At 37.9% G+C, this 22,935-nt stretch overlaps 1 protein-coding gene across 1 annotated transcript; it reads left to right on the top strand.

Moving 5' to 3' along the window:
- Positions 1-255: 255 nt before the first annotated feature.
- On the top strand, positions 256-14,527 carry tmtops3a (teleost multiple tissue opsin 3a). Its single transcript, XM_036567894.1, has 4 exons — positions 256-625; positions 6,909-7,237; positions 11,108-11,341; positions 13,760-14,527. Exons 1-4 carry the CDS (start codon positions 256-258, stop codon positions 13,964-13,966), a joined length of 1,140 nt encoding a protein of 379 aa, XP_036423787.1. The 3' UTR covers positions 13,967-14,527.
- The last annotated feature ends 8,408 nt before the right edge of the window (positions 14,528-22,935 follow it).

The following is a 22,935-nucleotide window of genomic DNA, read 5'->3' as shown; positions in this document are numbered from 1 at the left end:
TGTCTCTTCTGTGAAGGCTCACTAACTCCACTAATAAAGCCCTGCTTTCCGGGAGGTTGATTCAAATTAACCTGGCTGTGCTTGTTGGACCAGCCCCCCTACGCAACATGTAGTGTGTGTGTGTGTGTGTGTGTGTGTATGTGTGTGTGTGTGTGTGTGTGTGTGTGTCAGAGGGGAGAGCAGCATGTGAGCCCCCCAGCAGGGAAAGTCCGTGTGTGTCCCACACTCATACTCACACACTGCGCTGCTGTGGCTATGGTCGCCCACACTTGGAGCGTGAACAGCAGCAACTCGGCGTTCCCTCCCGGCGCTAACGGCAGTGTTGGAGACCCCCTGGCGCCCCCCGGCTCCTCCGGCCTGAGCAGGACGGGTCACACGGTGGTGGCCGTCTGCCTCGGCTTCATCCTCTTCTTCGGATGCTTCAATAACCTGCTGGTTCTCCTCGTGTTCGCCCGGTTCCGCTCGCTGTGGACGCCAATTAACGTGGTCCTGCTGAACATCAGCGCCAGCGACATGCTGGTTTGTGTGTTCGGGACACCCTTCAGCTTCGCCTCCAGCCTGTACGGGAGGTGGCTTCTGGGACAGCACGGCTGCGAGTGGTACGGCTTCGCCAACTCCCTGTTCGGTAAGTGAGCCTAAATCAGCCCGTAGCTCCAAACGAGCACGAGCGCACAGAGAGATTGCTAGTTTGCACGTTTCGTTCAGTTGAATGGGCTCAGCCGGAACCGAACTGCCCCTGAAAAACTTCTCCGAAAAAGTTTCTCTACGTGCCTCAGTGGGAACGTTTTGGAAGCCCATTCCTGCCAGGCGCAGGAGGAAAACAACGTATCCATCACCATTTCACTCCTCCTTCTCTCTGTATGCCGGAGTATCTTGAAATAATGACTCATTCTCTTAAAAACGTGTTTCAAAATAATGAATTATTTTATCAAAATATTGATATGTCAAAATAATGACATTTTCTAAAAATGGATTTACCACACTCTTTAAAAGGTTGTTTCTTTAGTGGTTCTTTAGTAAAGAAAATGGGTCTGTACAGAACCATGAACACTCAAAGAACCTTTTGTATGATTAAAGGGTTCTTTGCATCGTGAAAGCATTCTTCAGATTGATGGAGAACGTGCTGAAGATGGTTCTACATTCTATATAGCCCCAAAAAGGGTTCTTCTATTGTTACAAGCTTGACTTTGTCGCAATAGCAGAACCCTTTTTGGGGCTATCTAGAACCCTTTTTCAGCTCATTCTCCATCAATCTTAAGAACCCTTTCACGATGAAAAGAACCCATTAATCATGCAGATTGTTCTTTAATTGTTCATTGTTCTATATAGAACCTTTTTCCTTACTAAAGAACCCTGGAGTAAATGTCAGATGGTTTACTTTCTCGAAATGACTTAGTATGTCAAAAATAAAGACTCAGTATCTTAATCTATGAACTTTTTTAAGTAAATCTGACTTTTGTTTTGAAATATTGACTTTCTTATTATCCCCAAATAGCTACTTACTTTGTTAAAAGTTCATTCAAGTGATTTTTTAACACAGACAGTAAGTCAATATTTTGAGAAAATAAGTCTTTATTTCAAGATTCTAAGTCAGTGTAACATATTGCCTGAAACAGAGAAGGAGAAAAATGAATGTTCTCCCTAACCTGGCTGGACCAGACTTCCATAAAAAATATTTTGTGCTTTAACTCTGAAAAGTAAGCAAGACAACTGCCTTAAAAATTTGAGTATGTTAAACTTCTAATAGTAAGTTTACAGAACAATAATATACGTTATGTTAACTTTATTATTTGAAGTTTAATACAATCAATAATTTAAGGCAACCAGTTAATTCATTTTCTAAATTAAAGCACCAAACACCTTTTTATAGTGCTGAACTTGCTTTTCTTGAAACTACACTGTTAAACCTACATAATTTCTGCATAATTAAATCATAAAGACGTTAACAAAGTCATTCAGCGTGGTTTGATGTGAAATGCTCTGTTCTAAAGAAACTTACAGAGTCAGAATTGTTCACAGTGGTGGTGATAGGAACAACATGTCTGTAGTGTTTAGTGCCTCTTAAAAGCTCCCTCACTCTAAATTATTACATGGAATAGTTACAAATACATGTTTCCTGATGCCTGAGACATTGTTTTGTGACAGTTTCAAGACAAAAATATTTTTAAGTCCATTTATGGCAGGGAGGTGCATGCAGGGCTTTCTATGGCAAAACAGTCCCCAAAGAAAAACTTTTTTTAAATATTTACCCTTTATTTTACCATCATCAGCATTGCACATAAAACTCTGAAGACACGTGTAGGTTCACTAGTGGTTTTGGATAGTAAATAAAATGTCTATGTTTGTGTTGTAGACATTGTGACCTCTGGTTCCTATCACCACCACTGTAAACAAATCCCAGCCAGTAAGTTTTTCTACAATTAAAAATTTCACATTGAAACACTACTCAACTATTGAATTATGCAGAAATGTTGCAAAATCATTGGAATCCTCCTCTATAAATGCTGTATATGACTGCATTTTTATAAAATAGAGGAAATTCAGTGGTCAGTGGGTTTAAAACTAAAGCACCACATGTTCTCACCACACATTCTTTAACACTTATGCTTACCTATGATTACAGTCAAGCTCACTCCCAATTTGTTCTCCAATAGCAGAACAACTCAACTAAGCAACAAGACGTTTAATGATTGTTACAGAAAAGGTTTAGAACATGCACTCACTTTCTGTACTTTTGCATTGGGTTTACATATCATTAGCGATGGTTGCTTATTAGGCTAGAAGTCATTGATTATATTATGACTTGCCTGTTCTGTAGTCAGTGTTCCATATGGTAGCACCTTGGATAGTTCCTCTTTCAGCCTCTACTGACCACATAGAGGGGGAATGAATTAGACTTCGCATATGTGCTACTGCTTTTTGAGTAATTTGAGGCTCTTCAGATATTTGCATGAAGAGCATTTAGCTCTAAAAACTAGATCTGATTATAACCCTGAACATATCTTTATAAACGGTGGGTATAGAGTTAATTTCAGAATACAAAGCTTAAGTTGCAAATATGGAAGATATTTGAAAATCATTTAATGTCAGAGATCCACAGCCTTGTGGAGTTTAGCTCTGAATTCTGAACCACCACAACTGGCGCCAATGTTGAAATGCCCAGGCTTGAATGTCTTGACTGCCTGGATCAAGTGTGTTGGATTACAGTGTTGGAGATACACTTTGCTGAACTGTTATTTAGGAATGGTGTACTACTATAGGCACTACAGTGCATCAACGTGGTGTTTTTGTCCTTCAGTGAAATAACTTCACAGTAACCATCTCCGCATGGCTTGTGCTCCCAAGGCAAGTCACATTTATTTATATAGCGCCTTTTGTACACTGCTGTCATTGACAGTGCTTTCCAAATGAGCAAATGCAGAGTCATTTAAAAAGCAAGTGATGGAGAATAGAAATTAAAAACATGATTAAAACAATAGGTTTAAAAGAAAAAATCATTAAATTAAAGATCAAATTAGAAATTAAATTAGGATTATTAAAAATCTAATTAAAATGAAAAATTAAATGAGGATAATAAAGTATAATAAAGTGCTGTTACAGAGGAGCACTCAGCATCAATACTTCAATATATCAAACAACACCTTTATTAACTGGCATTTTTCAGCATCTGTCCAATCTTTGCCTTTATTCCAGCTTCCATTCTTTCCTGGAGTCTTGCTTTTAGTTTTTTAAGGGATCTGCAGGGATATTTTTCCACACCTCTAAAGTTCAGTTGGTTTCACTTTATGCTTCTCACGATCCAAGTAATCCCACACACATTCAGTGATGTTGAGGTCTGGACTCTGGGGCGGCCAGTCCACTGTTCTGAGAACAGCTTGCATGGTTGTTAAGAGTCGAATTTTCTCTGTATCTTCTAATGTAATGTATTCACTCTGCAAACTGTTTACCTAAATTATCTAAATTAACCCCAAGCTGTTATTAGGCCACATTTAAAAATGTCCTCCCCCCCATGTTCTGACATTTGATTATAGAGCTAATTTAAGGCTCCATAATTGCTCTAGTGGGATCCCACTCTCCTACTAATTTCTCCCCCATGATTGATTTTTTTTAGGAATAGCAGGAATTAAACCCATACTGCAGTCTCTTTCATCCAAACCCAGACTGATAAATGTCTCAAAGGAGGTCTTGCCAACCATCAGGGGCAAAATAATGCAATGTTTTATTAAATATTTTTCTGCACAGTATACAGTGCCATTAAAACGTAAAGGTTTTTTGCTTTTCTTTGTGGAAAAGATAACGCTCGTGAAGGACACAGAAAGTCAAAATGTATCTGGATAACTATAACCATACAGTCAGTGATTGTCACCCTTCAAGAAACTTGGCAAAAACAATCATATCAAACAAACAAACAGTGCATGTAGGGATTCAAACGTTCCTCAAAATGTTTAGAGAAATTACTTACCATTTATCTAACAGAAATCGTTCCTACAAGAGTGTTGTTTTATTTTAAAAATAGTGTATTCTTTCACAAATATATGGGGCAAAACTGTTGGCACCCTGAAATAATATTTAAAATAAAACCAAAGAAATATGCACCTTCTGGGTTAAAAAAAACAACAACAACAAAAAAAACTTCTTTATATTGCTACTAGTAACTTCATTGTTGTCTATGACCATTTCCTGTTTCACTGGGGTATAAATATGTAAAACCCTTTTGTCACCCATCAACAAATGAGACAGCTCAAATGAGACAGCAGGTTGAAAACCTGCACAGATTAGGAGACGGTTATAAGAAATTAGTAGTCAGTTGAAATTACCATTCAGGACAAACAAGTGATAATAAAAACGTTTGAAAAGCATGGAAGAGCTAAACATTTGCCAGAACGAGGTATTGAGCATACTGCACCAGGGTACAGTAAGAAAGATAGTAAGAGAGGCAAAGAGGAACTCAAAGACCACCATTTCAGAACTGCATAGTTTGGTGTTTTCAAATGTCTAAATCCACTGTCAGATGCCACCTCCAGGTCTAGAAACTTTTTGGAAAGTTTTAGAACGTCTCTCAGTCTCCAGATTTGAACCCAAATGTGGTGTGTATTGAAGAGAGCAGTCCACAAGCAAAGACCCAAGCATATGAAGGAACATGAAATGTTCTGTAGGAGTGGGCCAAGATCCCTTAACGAACATTGTCCAGACTTGTTAAGCATTACAGAAAGTGGCTCTGTGCTGTTATTCTCACCAAGGGAGGCTTTACCAAATATTAATAATGGGGTGCCAGTTGTTCCTAAAGAAAACTAATATTTTTAATACCTAAGCATTACTAAACAAAAAAACCTTTGTCATTGCATGTGGTTTTATGAAAGTCATCAATAACTCTGGAGTTGACTGCATGTGAAGCACAAATGTGATCTTATGGTTTGAGTATTGTTAAAGTTGTTAAGTTCACATACTTTATCACACAATAAGGTCGGGTAGTTGGTGATGCACAGCCCTGGCTGTGGTTTTCATGGATGACTTTTAGTGATTTTAGACTTGAAGAATATCTAAGCACTTTACAGTGCTGTGTGGTCATCAGAGACATTTCCACTTAACCATAATATATTAGAGAGGCATGTTGTTATCAGAAATGTACATTATGTCAGAGTAAAGAATGCAAACAATACACCAAAAGTGTTTATTAGGAGTTTGTAGGTCATTCTCTGGCCTTGATGACTGACTTTCTTGTTCTGTATAGAATAGAGAGTAAAATATCTAATGGAACTGCTTCCCATGTATTCTTTAGCATTCACTGTGAAAGCCCATTCCCACCAGGTAGAGGAGAAAAAATTCCCTAAGATATTTTTCTCCTCCTTCTCTGTTTCCGGCAGCAGGATGTGAAAATATTAACTTATTTTCTCAATATATTGACTTACAGTGTTGAAATATTGACTTAGCATCTTGTAATAATGACTTACCATGTCAAAATGCTGACTTTCTACCTCAAAATCACATCTTATGATCCCAAAATAAATAATTACTTTCGTGAAATTTCATTTAATTCTTTTAACACATACACTGATACACTGATACAAAATGGTTCATAATTTAAATGTGGAAATTGGTTTCTCAAATAAAATCTAAAATAAAACACTACATCAACACAATTACTTTATTTAAATTTGTTTGCTTTGGCAAGAATTGTGTTTATATAACATGTAAATCATTCAAAATGCCATTTTTTCACTGTACTAATATTTCGAGAAAATGAGTCACTATTTGAGTTATTAAGGCAATATTTTGAGAAAATTAGTCATTAATTCAAGATATTTAGTGACAAAATAAGTTTTGACAAAATAAGTAATTAGTTTGAGATAATAAGTGAATATTTTGACATACTGGTGCCAGAACCCAATATGTCTTAATATAGTTCTCCACATATGTCTTAATATAGTTTTAGATAATATTTCTCAATCACATTTACATCTTAATGTCCTCCTCATCAAAACACTCCCTCGCTTGACTTGTAGTACAGCATCTTGCATTTCTTATTGGGATATCTAAGTAAACATAGAACTCCTTCAAGCATGTCACAGACAGTTGCTAAAGATCAGTGTATGACAGGGGTGTCCAATCTTATCTGCAAAGGGCTGGTGTGGGTGCAGGTTTTCACTCCAAACAAGAAGAGCACACTGGACGCCCCTGGTGTATGACATATCAAGTTTGCTGGTTTATTATTAGTGCAGCAAAAGAGTAGAATATGATACATATTGTGTATCGTGAAAATGTTTTCACGTATCATGATGTAATATTTTTGTCATATTGCCCACCTCTATTGTTACATCCCACCCACTAGAGTTTCATTCAGCTTTAGCTCAAATGTGACTGCCACCTTCTGCCATCTTCACCACAGCTGCTTTTCCTCTGCTCCTCAGGGATTGTATCTCTAGTCTCGCTGTCTGTCCTGTCATATGAACGCTATGTGGCCGTGCTGCGGGCCACCAAGCCAGACACGTCGGATTTCCGCAAAGCCTGGCGCTGTGTGGCAGGTACCTGGCTCTACTCGCTGGCATGGACATTGCCTCCGTTCCTGGGCTGGAGCAGCTATGGGCCTGAAGGTCCAGGGACCACCTGCTCCGTGCAGTGGCACCAGCGCTCCACCAGCAGCATCTCTTACGTGGTGTGCTTGTTCATCTTCTGCCTCGTCCTGCCACTGTTGCTCATGGTCTACTGCTATGGCAAGATCCTGCTCATCATCAAGGGGGTGAGTGAAAGGGTGGCAGGCTCTATATGTCAGTTTTGATAGAAGGTGACCTTAATTGTGGTGCCTTTTTACAACCAGTAAAAAGATAAAAGCAACAATGTTGTTAGGCTTGTAAAAAAATGTAAAAAAGCAGGAGTAATGTAATAATACAGTATACTTGAACCCTGCTACATACCATTAATGAAACCATGCCTTAAACATGTCTGATTCATCTTCTCGGGGTCGCAACTGACTTTACATAATGTTCTTCCACATATTGCCAGCAATTACACATTTCCACCAGAGAGGTCTCCAAATCTCCAAATCTTACACGGTGTAGCTTTAATTAATATATACTTTACTGTCTATGTTGCAGTTTTACAGATGACTGCCAGCTCATGCTAGAGTTGTTCCCTTCGATGCAGCTGTAGTCTTTGTGGTGTATTTAAGTGCAAATTTTCACAGGTGACAGTGAGCTGATGGATGGTGACAATCAGTTCCCTTTAGGCGGCACTAGTTCTTCCTCCTCAGCATGGTATGTCTGTGCCCTAAGGCAACTGGCAGTCCTCAAAGAAATGCCACATCAAGTACATCATTCGGACATGAATACATCATCAAAGACTTTTATTGATCATTGCTTAAAGATGTGCAGTCAATGTCATGTGGATGTAATGTATGAAAAGAAGAAAGACAGCAATAACCTCTACTTCATGCAGTAGCCTCTATCTAAATGTCCAGTCTCCAACTTGGAAGATTCAATAATCAGATGATCAGGATAACGTATTTTCAAAAGTGTCAGTGCTCTCTTTACAGAGCACATCTGCATATGAAAGGTTTCGCATTATAGACCACTTTCAAGATTTTTTTCATTACATAAGTTGAGCTTTACACATATAAGAAATATCAAAGCTACATTATGAGAAATAATGTAGCATTATTTTATTAGAGAAAAAATGTGTTTCCATTATATGTCTGCTATTTTTCTTTTCAACAATGTTTATATCCAAAATTGACAAATTTACAGTGTTTTGGAATTAAACTCCTCGTATGTATGTGATGGGTTTGCGCCTCAGAATGAAAAAGTGAACAGTGATCAGAGATCCCACCACGCCAAAAACATTCAGAGAAGCAACTTATCACTAGTGAGACTCAGCTGGGAGCTCACACAAGATCATCAGGACTGTATGATATTCTTGCCTTTCCTGCATACATGCCCCTTTTCCCTACAGTTCTTTCTACTCTCTTTTCATTTTGACTTTCTTCTGTGTGCCAGTAAGAGGTACTTACCCAGATAACCTGCACCCAGGTGTCACAGCACAGCTACAATTAGTATTCTATGTGTGTGTTTTCACAGCTATAAAAAGACCACTGCGCCCCCTGTTTGGACTATATGGACTCATTTGCTGCTGATTCTCCACATAAAAGACTAGGAAGAGGTTAGCCGGTGTTCCAGCCTTCGGAGTTCAGTGACTCATCCCTGCCTTAGGGGCCTTACATAAACAAAAGGCTTACTGAAGGAATATGTAATTAGGCTCCCCGATCGATGGCAAGCCGGTGAGGCTCGCGGCTCTGGTGTTATTCCATGAATGAATCACCCAAAGGAGGTATTATTAGAAAGGTAGAACTGACCTGTTACTACTGGTGATGAGCCATTATGTAACACGCTTATTTCCTTCTGGATTTGTGGCGTGTGGCCGCTGGAGCTGTGCTGCATACCCAGTTAATGGAGAGAGCCACATCCATTACCAGTAAGATTAGGCCGCTGACCAGAGCCACAGCACTTTTCTTAGAAGCACAGAAACAGATACACGACACCAACTGCAAGGTGAATTACAGGCAAATAGATCTGTGCCAGTCAGTGGGTGACATGTCTGAGAAAGTAATTACACTCATAAAAATAGTCAAGACTCTCAAGACACGGCACACGAAATTGATTCTCACAATTCTCCTTATAGCCTGTCTCATAAAGATGTCTTTAGAAGCAATGGAGGCATGCTTAAAGGGGTGTATGGAATTTTAGAGGCCGATGTGACATTTCGGCTGAAGAAAAAGTCACAAGAAAAGACAAGGAGATCATGCAGGTAATGAAACAGTCTGCAAGCATTCCTGTGAAATATCTGATGTTCCACTGAAAGAGCTTTGCTCCTTGCACACTACGATCATATGGCAAGGTGTCCAAATCTCATGGGAATCCTTTTAACTGAAGGTTTCTCTGCAGAGGCACGTTCATTACATGGATGAGAGAACCCTCATTCAGTGTCTTCAAGACAGGTGCTAATGGAGCATGTAAAAAGGTGAGAGTGACGACAGCAAGGACAGAATTGGACCAGCTGTCATTACTGTTGATTGGAAGCTTACAGTCTATGGCACACTGGGAGGGCACCCTAAGATAGAAATCTCTGTGTTATATAATGGCGGGGGCAAGAAAGGCTTGACATTGGGCAGTAAACTCAGGGGGAGAGAAGTCACAACACTCACACATGACGCAAAACCTCTATCGAACCCACTCTGATCCCAGCACAACTCACAGACATGGCTTTCTAATTTAGTCTTTACACCTGCTGACCTGTCAAGGCATAATCCATCTTCTCCAGAGGCAGATGGCAGATTCAGTGTGATGTCAAATATATAGAAAGAAAAGATGAAGGTATTGTCAGCGACTCTAGTTTCAAACTAAATCAGCACTAGGCAAAAGTCAGAGACCACCCGTTTCCTTTGATTTGTTTAATTTCCAAATGACCATTAAGTACAAGTTATTCATTTTTCAGGAGATGTTTCTGATGGGATAATCTACATGCACAAAGAAAGCGGAAACTCAAAGGAAAGTAAGTGAAAAAAACGAATTTCCAAAATTGAAAAGATATAGAGAACATACACTGTTAGAAATAAAGGTACTGTGCAGGTACATTTTTCATTCTTCAAGGTTTAAACAATGTAAATGTACCCTCAAAGTTATAACAGTGGTTTTAAGGTCTAATTGTACACCTTAAATAAGTTTTTCTGAAGTGAAAAGTACATATTTGTAACTGTATGTTTCGAAACAAAAAGCCTGGAGACGAGACGGGGTGTGTGGAGTTGATACTTAGAAAATATTATTTCCGTGGATTATAGTACAATTATGTTCCCTGACTAAAGGTACTGAGATGTACCCTTGAGGGTACCACCCCAGTGACACGAGAGGTACTGCCCCAGTGGTAGTTTCATACCTTTTTTTCTGAGAGTGTATAGAAAGCATGCGAGCCCAAACAACTATGCAAGACCATGTTAGACCACCAAAACTGCCACCTTTAGATAAACAGCACTTTCATTTTTACTTTCAAGTTTTCATCTTTGAGAGAGAGGAGAAAATCAAGCAAATAGAAAATGTGCAAATCAAACATAAAGGCTGCTGGTGTTCTCAAAACAATGGACCAGCTACTCCAGAGTCCAGACCTCAATGTTATTAAATGTGGGATTACATGGCACAAAATGCAACCAACTTCTAAGACTGAACTTTATAGGTGTGGAAGAATATCCCTACGGATATCTTTGAAAAACTGAAAGCAAGTCTCCTGAAAAGAATGTAAGCTGCCCAAAGAGTGGACACAAACACTCTAATACTGAAAAATGTGATGTTATATTGCATTTTTATGTTTGATATTATATTATACTGATTTTGCATTTGCTGGCTGTTTTGACTGGAAATTAAATGAATGAAAGGTGGTCTCTGACTTTTGCACAGTACTATATCTCATCACACTAGATCTTCGACACATGCTGTAAGAGATATTCAGCCTTCCTCAGCACTGCACAGGTTAACTGCAATAAATATTGAGCATAATCAAATTGTTAAAAGATCAGAAAATTTACACCACTCATAACACCTTTTCATATATCCCTGTTTCTGCACAGATGACTAAGATCAATCTGTTGTCCGCACAAAGACGGGAAAACCACATTCTACTGATGGTACTCACTATGGTGTCCTGCTACCTGCTGTGCTGGATGCCCTATGGGGTGGTGTCGCTGATGGCCACCTTTGGCAGGCAGGGACTGATCACACCTGTAGCCAGTGTGGTGCCCTCGGTGCTGGCCAAGAGCAGCACTGTGATCAACCCTGTCATATACGTGCTCTTCAACAACCAGGCAAGTGGTAAATTCTACTGTGATACAGCCATAATTATGCACAAAAGCTTGAACCCAGCTGTCAAGTTTTGTTTTGGAAGTTTCCTTGGTGTTAAGTTAGAACCTGAATTATGCATTTGATTTCAGTACAAGTACACTGTTCTCAAATGTGCAGGAAGGGACAAAATGACAGAAACACTGCAAATGACTTCAACTTTGATGTAACTAAAAGCAGCTACCTGGGAAAGAAGTATTAAGTTGAATGTCAATTACAATAACATGCAGTGGTGGACAAAGTACACAAATCCAGTACTTCAGTGAAAGTAGAGATACCCTTGGTAAAATATTACTCCAGTAAAATTATAAGTGCTCTGTTTATATTTTTACTTGAGCTAAACTACAAAACGTCCTGTTTTTAAATGCACTTCAATATCAAAAGTAACAACACAACTTTTCTCACCTTGTGTCTGATATCTGATTTAAAAATACCCCATGCAACATTACGGCATTTTCTTTAATTCTGAAAGCTTATCAGAGTTGTAGAAGCTACAGTTGCTAAGCCACGATGGGTATACAGTATTTATGGGTGTGCTATGAATGGCTTGATTTATTTGTAAAAGTGCATCATATTCTTCTGTATATTTTGGAAAATTCAGGTTTTACTTCAGTTTATCTTTCAGAAAGAGTAGTCAAAAGTAGGATATTCTAAAATGTAGTGGAGTCAAAGTGAAAGTCTGAAAACAAATACTTTATAAAAGTACAGTACTTTATAAAAGTACAGATGTTTGAAAAAAGTTCTTAAGTACAATAATGAAGTACATATACTTTGTTACTGTCCACCATTAGTAGCATTAACAGCTGTGAAAGAGGGTGGACAATTAGCACTTTGATATGCGAGTTCACAAAGCAAAATGAGGCAAATAACAGATAGACAGAGGTAAAATAGTGGATGCCCAAATTGTAGGTAAATCAGACGAGTATTGAAAGGATCAGCATTGAAATCTACAGGATACCCACTTACACAGATCAGTGCTTTCTATTTGATTCCCACCTTCTGCATGAACACCACTGAACTGAGAATGTGCCAGTCAGCGCTCAGTCCAAAGATAGTACATTCATCTCAGAGTGGCTTTATGGCCATCCAGACTAAGCCTTTTTCAAAGTCACAAAAAGGTTTCGCAGGACAACAGAGGCAGAGCAGACAGAGCATTGCTATCTCTTTCACTCTTAAAAATGTTGTTTTAAGTCATTTTATTATGTGAAATTGTCTTAATTTGCTCTTCAAAAACAACAAAGTATGTAATTTCAAACTTTTGCATACAGCTGTATTTCCTGTCCCCACTCTTCCTTTAGGGTGTTTTCACACCTGTCCCGAATACTTAGGTCCGTACCCTGCTGAAAAAAACGGCATTTCATGCTGGTCTAAGCTGGTCCATTGCTGGTTTAACCGATCACCCCAGCATGGTCATGCTGTTGTCCAGCATACCAGGATCCAAAACACAACATATGCTGGTTTTGCTGGTGACCAGCAATGCTGGTTTTCTAGCAGGGGCCCTGGACCAATTCTAGGGTTGTTTGGAAGAGGGGCTGATTATCGCTGGTTTGCTTTCACACACAAGAATTCCATCCGAACTGTTGATCAATAATGCAATTCCATATGTCAATTGTCTGCATACAGTTAGCAAAATGGTAGTCATTAGCTTCATCTGTTTGCTACTTTTTATTATTTTCCTGGAAGCACCGATTTCAGGACGACCAGAGATCGGTTATCTGGACAGCTTCTGGGCTCGAAAACAGCTTTCACACTAGAACAAACGTACCAAACTAGCAGAGCAAGCGGTCCTGAGTCCAGAAAAACTCTAGTGGGAAAATGCCCTTGCGCCTCAGGTCTGAGAAGAACATAACATTGATATTCCCACATTTCAGGATGACTGTTGAGTGTTTGTATGTGACTGGGTCAAAGGTTTGACTGACCAGCAAAATTACCAGGCCTTAATAAAAACTCTGTGGAGGGCAAAAAACTGTGGAGGGCAAACGGATGCCTTTAACATACCTACAACAATTACAAAATGAGAAATATTAGACATATCAATTAGACTTTTGATGATTTTACTTGCCAAGATACCATTTTTTGCAATGTACATGAATGTACACACTTGTATGTCAGGGAGACCCAACAACAATTCCAAAAACACAGAGAGCTAACTATCTATCTCAGTCTATCTCCATTTGAAGGACAAGGGTGGATTGGCTTGCTAGAAACACTGGTCAGTCTGATTTATACCACGCACTCCAATTACATAATGTATGCCTTCCCAAACAGTCCTCCTTTAAGGGTTAAGCTATAAAGCTTTCTGTACTGCGGAACCACAGAGAGAACTTTATTCAACCATTCCATTTCAATTTTTTACTATTTTTAACATTTTTTATGTGTGCCAGTTCTACAGGTGCTTTATAGCTTTTGTAAAATTTGGAGTAGAGCCATCGATCCACACCCAGCACAACAGCAGGGAGGAAGCACCAGCATCCAGCCTGTGTAGGCCCTGCACAGGGTCTCCATGGCCCCTCAGCCTCAGGAGCCACAGTAAGCAGTCTTCAGAGAGAGAGCAGCGCACTCTGTCCCTTGTGGTTCATTACACACCCTGACGAACATAATGACATTGTATGTGACGTAGTTTGGTATTCTTTATATACCCTGCTACCTCTGTAGCCAAACAGTGGGACACTGATTTTCACAGTGAAAACATTGAAGAGGAGAATCTCTCGCAAACCAGAGGCAGAAAGGTGTAATTGGAATGAGGTATGTTGGGTTTCGTGCTTGTGTTGCAAGCTGAACTTGTAGGATAACGGATGAAGCACATTACCTCTTAAACCTTATCCCTGTGGTGGTCTCTGTTTTGCAGTTCAAAAACAAATGCAGTGCTGTGATTGATGGAGAGCATTAGCCATGCTAGTAGTAGCATGGTGTGCTTAAAGATGAGTCACAAAGGTTAGGTTAAAAATGGCATCCACCCACGCAAAACAGTGCAAAATGCAGCAACATCATTATCTAAAACCTCTTAACAAGCTTCCAGACAGTTGGATGGGTCGATGAAGCTTGACCCCAGTAGCAAAACTTAATGGCTTATTAGCGGAGATAACTCTGCTAGTTTCTCACTAAAATGTATTGCCTTTATGTGTCTTTTCTCTATGGTCTTCACTATTAATGGGTGCAATATACTATGAAGCGAGAATTGAGTACACATACTGAACGCAGCACACAAACTGGAACACATTATGGTGGAAATGTCTTTTTTTAGAAGGCTATATTACAGAGCACTGACCACAAATACAAGATCAGCACAAGACAAAAAAGACTTAGTCAAGCTGTCTAGACTTTATTTTCATATCTGACTGGAACTGCTGCTCCTTTGCTTTGACTATGAGTATACAATAATGACATGCATAATACTGCTGTTAATTGAAACATACATAATGGCATCATGCATTATGCTGCTTTTGGTTAGAGACACAGTTGACCTCTAGTATATATAAATACTATGCTGTTATAGGGTGTGAATAAGCCATTACTGAAAGTGCATGACAAACCAGAAGCAGAATGCAGTGATTCCTTCCACCAATAGTAGGAGCTACTGCGTACATCAGAGAGAACTGTTTGTGTACTCAGCCATTCGTTTTCTTTTGATGGTACTGTAACAAAGTCAGCAAAAGTGCAGAGGTAACAAGATTTTTTTGTAAAGATATTTGGTTTTCTACTCATGCAGGAATGTACAGAATGTGCTTGTGATGTATTTTGGAAAAAAAAAATGAAATCTATTTCAGTAACTCAAGAGTAACTCCAAAATGTGTAGCATATACCCATTGCTTCTTATTTAGTAATATGTGCAAATATGACCTTTTTCTAGTCAGAAGACCAAGTAGATTGTAATGGATGTTCTTCTTCATTGATGATTGTCTTTTCCTGCCTCATGATTTGTGACTGCACATTACAGAGTATCATTATAAGCCATCACTGAATGTTGATGTTTTGTTCAATACTGACAATTAGCCAGGTTGTATATCGTCACTGTCGGAACAGAACCTTGTATCTCCAATTTTGTCAGGTTTTCTTTCAAACAATTTGAAAATGCCGGCTGTGCTTTACATTGTGCCCAAATTGCATAATGAATGGATCATCAGAAATGGCATGAAATTATTCAGAATAAAATCTTGTTACATTTACATTGAAAACTAAGAATGTTTTTTCCTTTCGTTGTAAAATTCCTTTTCTGGAGAAATGAGGTTTTGTTCTGACAGTGCTGAAATCACTACTGTCATATCAAAACCTTTTTGGGTTTTTATTTATTTATTTTTACAAGTCCAGTTTTGACGTGTGTGGTTTTATGTACCAAAAACAGTCATGATGCATTTTTACAAGACTATTTTCCAGCTTCTTATGATTTAACAGACTGTTTTTGTTACTGTATTTTTTAAAGCTGATATGATGTATGATATGATGATATATATATATATATGAAAACAAACCCATATGAATTAAAAATATATTTACATATAGTTGCTCATATAAAAAGGTGCAATATATGTGATGTTTTGAAATATTTGTGCTATAATAAAATGTGCCATTTTTTATTGGTATTTAAATAAATGCTGATATATGCCCATATGTCGATATATTGAAATACATGCACATATGTAGAATAAATATATGCAACTGTGTCATTTTTTAATATTTTCATATATTTCAAAAATACATGGAAATATATTACAAACTTGACACATAATTTAAAAATACATGGAAATATATTTTCTTTGCATATTGTTGCTGGACAAAAAAACACAAACACAAATAGATATAATCTCCATTATATGTATATATATAATACATTATTTAAACGCAGCAGCCACCCTTTACATTTTGTGGAAGTTTCATGATGAATAGACTAATAGAAATAAAATATTTTCACATTAACTCAAATAAAAAGTAAAGAACATTTTTGCCCTCTCCTGTAAAGTTACCATTTGGAGATCCTTGTTTTTTTTTGGACACTGACGATATGATAATGACCTCTGTTCTGATTGGCTGTGCTGTATTATAGCTCATTCTAAAAAGCACCCTGGACTAAAACACCCCTTATAACTTCAGCATAAATTGGCGGGGCTATACTGTTATAGGCTGAACAGACCAATATAAGTAAACGTGTCAGTTTTTCGTAACATCACAAAACCAGTGATTTTAAAAAGGTCAGTTTTTTGCTGCTTAGTTTTGGTATACTTACTGAAAGGACCAGCGAGTGAACGGTGCATTAGAGATTTTAACACTGTCTACATACTACATAAAACTCTCAATTAGAACAAAGTTGATTTTCCATTAAAGTAATGTGTACTTTTCATTCTTGTATAAAGTTGCCATTTTGGATATTACAGGGTTTTGTTAAGTCAGCAATATACATTGATATGCTAGTTTATCACATTACATTATCATATTTTCCACTTACAGGATTTTAAAGAGGAAGTAGATGTGCTTATTTTACAAATCTTGTCCCCAAAATGAGAAAACTCCTCATGAAGTCTACATTAAGTTCCGAGTGTCAAAGAGTTGTTTCTTACACTTCTATTAACAATAGCCTGGAGATACTGGTATACTACTGGTATATTTATTGCAGTGCACAAATATTCAGTGAAAACACATTCAGCGTTGTTGCACACCAATTTGCATCTACATCCAAGAAAATTGAAGGTCGCATTTTCTTAAAAATGTTATGTGAAGTGGTTCCATGCAACTGTGTTAAGTAGCTTCTAAGATACCTGATTGAGTAATATATACCTAACGAAGTAAATCAAAGTACTTAACGAAGTAAATCACACTAAAGTGATTTGAGTAAATTCTATTAAACTGGACTGATTATTTTTTGTATTATCCAAAAATGGAATGTTGGATTTACTTAAAAATACGTCAAGTGATTCCATACGTGTTAAGCTTTTTTTTCTCTTAATTGAGAAATACATGCTCAATGTATTCAAGTAAATCACACGTGAGTTCTAATTAACTGGACTGATCATTTCTACATATTACTCCAACATTCATCTTCATATGGTAATGTTCTACCAATCAAAGTAGATAAAGAACATAAAATTAATAGGTTTAAGTTAGATCTACATCAAGTTTTTTTTTTGTCCTACTAAGCTGTCTATAAGTTATATACATATAAAATTATATAGAATTACGCTCAGCGTAATAACTTCCACTTACAGCCAACAACAATGTGGCTAGGCGGTTAACCGTGGAGGATAACAAAGTCGCACACATAATTGAAGGTAGGCCGGGGGGACAGACAACAAGAAGCGGGTGAGTAAAACAAGTAAAACAGTATGCAAATAAATGTTGCCAGGAGCCAATGGGAAAGATGCTGAGTTGAGAATTAGATTAAACACTTATGAAGTAAATCTGACAACTCTCTTAACTTTACTGAAACAACACAACTAACTCAACTTCACTGACTTACATGCATTTGTTAATACCAACAAGAGAAGACTAAAAGATTTAAACCACCAGCAGAGCGATTTCATTTCATTATTGCCTGAGCGACTTTCACTGGTGACTGAAATCACCAAAGCTCTATATTTAGAGCACTTCTACTTACGTAGACTATATGCTGAGGTGCACTACCCAGATTTGTTAAGACTTTTCTGTAATTAAAGGTCAGAAACAGATTAATTGACTCATTCTCCCAATTGCGTATTTGCAGGTCACTGGTTACCTTACATAAAGTCAGTGTCCCTTGACTGTGGAATACGCTTTCCAATCAATCCGATCGGTTTGGAAACTATTGCTTTGAAGTTTCTTCTCCCATTCAGAGCCACAAGGTGTCTTTCTCATATTCGTACTTCAGCCCTCACAGACGGGTGAGTCTTTGAGAAAGACTTGTCGGCGGGGGTGGAAGTGAGGTTAGCATTCGTAATTCTCGCAAAAGCAGGCGTGCTGTTTACAGTAGCAGAATGAAGCTGGCACTGACTAATGTGCACTTTCTGGCCTCACTGACCCTGCTGAATTGGCAATGAGGTAGTGCAAGGTGTCATTTACAGAAAGCAGGGTCAAAAAGTCATTCAGAAACTCGTGAGTGACAACAAGCCATAACATGTCACCATCCTCCACAAGCACGACATGCCTAAAAGTGTCCAGACATTAATTCTAATTACTGAATTCAACTACTTTAAGGTGCCCCCATTGCTGACACACAAAAGCTTGTATAACACAAAGCTGGTATAATCACTTTAGAAAAGTACTGACTAATAGATTGAGATGCTCTGGTGCAGCCACTGTCTACAATTACCTTGTTGGCTAGACAGGTATAAACCTCTTCAGTACTGGGCTGTGAAGCAGTGGAACTGCATTGTCTGGAGTGATGGGGCTGCATTGAACACATTTGAGATGAGTTGGAGTGTTGTTATTTGGGGGGGGAATTTTTCTAATTTTCTCCACAATGTAGTCATATCCAATTCCACCCACTCTCCCCAGTCACACAATATCACCAGCACTAGGAAGGTGGGGGCAAACACAAGCTTCCTCCGAGTCACGTATAGCCAGCCACTGCATTTTTTCGAACGGCTGCCAATACAACCTAAATGGAAGAGAATGCTAACCGCCAGTTCTGTTAAGTCAGCTGACAGATGCCTGTGATGAGTGATGGGGGGAGACGAAGGGCCATCATACCCACCTTGAGAAAGTGAAACAAATTTAGCTCTCTTGGACTCCTGGTCTTGGATGGCTATAGCATCACCAGCAATCAAACTCCTGATCCCCTGATGATCATCCAACATCGGTACCTGACCTCACTCATGGCTGTGGCTGCAATCAAATCAAAATGTTCCAACATCTAGTGTAAAACCTTCGCAGAAGAGTAGAGGCTGTTACTGCAGTTAAGAGGGGAAGGTACCACTTTTCAGTAAGACTATAGTTATAAAGCGTTTATGAGTGGTTTAAAACAAGTTTATTAATGGTTATTTATCAAGTTAAAAATCACTAATAAGCAGTTATATCACATAAATTAAAAGGGCAAGACTGAGCTGTTATATCTGATGAATATGAATATCAAATGAAGCTGACAGGTTTAATCTAGGCTGATGGAGATTACAAAGTAAGGTAAGTAACAAGCAGGATCTGAGGTTTAACAGTACAACATGAATAAACTAATTTTAAACCACTTATAAACCCTTTATATGAGTAACCTTATTGTAAAGTGGTGCTGGATGGACAAGGACATTTTGGATGAGCACGTGTCTGCAAACTTTTTGGACATGTGGTCTTATGCAAAAGTTTGGGCAACCCAGTCAAATTTCAAGTTTTGTTCAGTTTTTAAATGAAAATAAGTTACACATCCTCTACAGAGAAGATGTTTCTGAATGTTTTACTTTGGAAATCACTGCTTATTTACTAAATTTAACATACAGGAGAAAAAAATCCAAGAGGGTAAACTCAGCAAATTATGTATTAAAATGGAGCACTTAGAAAATCATCAAAACATGCTATTTGAACAGGGGTGCCCAAACTTTGGCATACATCTGTACTTGGAATGTACCAATAATGCAATGTCACATTAAATATTTATACCGATTTGCCATTTTATCAGATACACTTACCATACAAGTGCAACTTTTAGGTTTAAAACTACAGACTGCATCTGGTTGTGCAATTTATCAGCTCTACCTCATCCATCAGTGGAAAAGGACCACCATAGCACCACCACTGACCAGACATCCTTTGGGTGGTGGATCATTCTCACACTGTAAAAACGGCTTGTCAGTTCAACCTAAAAAACTACTTCATGTGGTAACAAGTAAATTAACTAGTTTTATTCAGCCTGTAAATACTTAAATTGGAGGATTCTTTCAATCAAGGTAATTTTTGAGTTGAATAAAATGATTTCAATTGCTTGTTTCTACATGACGTAAGTTTTTAGGTTGAACTCACGAGCCTTTTTTTACAGTGCAGCACAGGAGTGACACTGACATGGCAGTGGTATTGTAGCATGTGTGGTGCTGGTATGAGTGTATCAGGCACAGCTTTTGAGGTTTTTACATGTCAGTGCTGGGTTGAGAGCAGTCCGCCACCCAAAAATGCACCGTAAAATGGAAAATGGCTTGTCAGATCTACCTAAAAAAATGACTTCATGTGGTAACAAGTAAATTAACTAGTTTTATTCAGCCTGTAAATACTTAACAAGCAATTGTACTAGTTTTGTTCAACTCAAACAATGACTGTGATTTGCAGAATCATTCATTCAAAGTATTTATAGGTTGAATAAAACTTTTCCCCGTGGCTAACTCTTTTCAGGCTAGCTAAGTGACTCTATACTGTGGTCATTGTAATCCCCCCCTTGCTAGCTGTTGGAAAAGTAGAGTTGTGTGTGTGTGCATTCTGTGTTGTTTTATTTATTGTTAGTTATGTATTTTGTTATTTTCTGATCTTGTAAAGCGTCCTTGGGTTTGAGAAAGATGCTATATAAATTGAACTTATTATTATTGTTAAAACTAGTTAATTTACTTGTTACCACATGAAGTAATTTTTTTAGGTTGAACTGACGAGCCATTTTTTTACAGTGTATCCAGACAGCCTTGGCCCTCAGGGCTTGAGGTTTACTAAAATTGTGCTTGAGATTGTGCATAAAAAAAAGATGAGCTAGAAAGGAGGTCATGTAAGTGGTCATGTAAATGCTGCAGTACCTGATAACACTCGTACCAGGGCACCTATATGACAAATATGCCTGATAAAATGGCGGATGAGGGTGACTGTTTCATGTGGTGTTTCTGGTATTTTGAACACTTTCCCTTTGACCTATTTTCTATGACCTATATTTTAAGTTTGTAATTGGAAAGCGTTGCAGCTTGTATGGGTTGTGTGAGTTTCATTTAAACATACCAAATAATAAAAATTTCCCTTGAGTCCCTTAAATATGTCAATTTCAAAACATATCATTCAGTGCCCCGTCCATAAGGCCCGTACAGTCCATACAGCTGTATGTGAAAGTTTAACTACCTCTGATCAGTTTAACACATTAAATATGGACACATATAATGTTCTACTCTGTTTCCCAATAAGTGAAATTCAGCAAATAAACAGTAATTTACAAATTAAAATGTGCAGAATTGTGCTCCCTGTGGAAGATGTGTTAACTTATTTTCACTTAGAAAATCAACAAAACATGTAATTTGACCAGGGGTGCCCAAACATTTGCATACGACTGCAAAAAACAACCTGTTTTTAATTCATTGTTTTTGTGATGTCACAAGACCCAACTTATTTACATATATCCATCTATTCAGCCGACAGCAGTTTAGCTCCACCCATTCATGTGGAAGTTTTAGTTTCAGCTCTGAGTGCTTTTTGAAAGAGCCACAATATAGGACAGCCAATCAGAACAGAGCTTGTTTATCTTATATCAGTCTTAAAGGCACAGTAACAAAAATGGCCAGTTTAATTCTAAGGGATAAAGTGAGGTTATAAAATTGTTATGTAAAAATAATTTGTGACCATTGTTAGTAAATAAAACCAGACAATATTATGTTATAAAGGGTCCTCAAAGAGGAAAAAACAAAACAATGTAGCTCCTTCCTGAGTTTCCTTGTACATAATCCGTATCTTTAGATAGTACCATAGCCCTGTGCCTATCTGATACGTTGTTGTTTCAACAAGGGACTCAAAACAATTATGAGTAAGACCCAAGACCACCACATAGTGGTTAAAATGAGGTTACATATTGGCACTCCTCCACCATCTCTCATCTCTTTGTACGGTCTCGGAGTCTTTGTAACTAGGCCAGTCAACAAGGAAGGGCAGTCTTTCATGTATTTCTTTCATGTGTTTTTTTAAGGAACATCTTTGATCATCATACTGGGATGGCAGTGATATTGATGTATACACCAATAAAATTACAGATACATTTAACAACATGCTATAGACATTTACTGACATCAGTGTAATAAACTGAATGAATGTAGCCTTTAAAGAGACTAATCAGACAATAATGATACAGGATTTCCTGTGTATTTTTTTTTGCCACATAAATGACCGACAGTACTGTGCAAGTCAAAGCCCACCCTTTCATTCATTAAATTTCCAGTCAAAACAGCCATTTAAGCAGAGTTACACCATTTTTTTAAAATTCCTGCACAATTAAATCCTTAAAACATGAACAAAGTCATTCAGAGTGGTTTGGTGTGATATGCTCTTTAGAGAGTAAGACTTGTTCAGAGTGATGGCGAAAGGAACCAGACGTCCGAAGAGTTTGATGTCTCTAACAGCTAAATCACAGTTATTACACAAAATGGTTACAAACATGGTCCACAGTAGTTTCGTAGTAGTTATGAGATAAAGTTTTTGCCTGAAGCACATATATTTTTAAACATAGTAAGGCTGGAAGAGTTTTTTTCCCCCGGATTTACCATTAATCTACCATTATCAACATCGTTACTGTCCAATGTATCTCCAAAACAGTAACTTTATAGGAGAACGCAAAAATGCATTTTAATGCAAGTTAACGTAAAAAAAAAATTCTTTATTATTTTTAAAGCATTTTTGTTGGTCTATTCTTCATGAAAGTTTTAAAGGACAGAAACTA

Source organism: Colossoma macropomum, unplaced genomic scaffold, assembly GCF_904425465.1.
Source record: "Colossoma macropomum unplaced genomic scaffold, Colossoma_macropomum, whole genome shotgun sequence".
In the NCBI taxonomy this organism is placed as follows: domain Eukaryota; kingdom Metazoa; phylum Chordata; class Actinopteri; order Characiformes; family Serrasalmidae; genus Colossoma; species Colossoma macropomum.
This window is presented reverse-complemented; position numbering and strand designations above follow the sequence as displayed.

Excerpts from the sequence above, each read along its gene's own strand:
- tmtops3a (XM_036567894.1), top strand. The coding sequence starts at position 256 with ATGGTCGCCCACACTTGGAGCGTGAACAGCAGCAACTCGGCGTTCCCT. Across the intron at positions 626-6,908 it reads CTTCGCCAACTCCCTGTTCG|GGATTGTATCTCTAGTCTCG; the intron begins GTAAGTGAGCCT and ends TCTGCTCCTCAG. Across the intron at positions 7,238-11,107 it reads TCCTGCTCATCATCAAGGGG|ATGACTAAGATCAATCTGTT; the intron begins GTGAGTGAAAGG and ends GTTTCTGCACAG.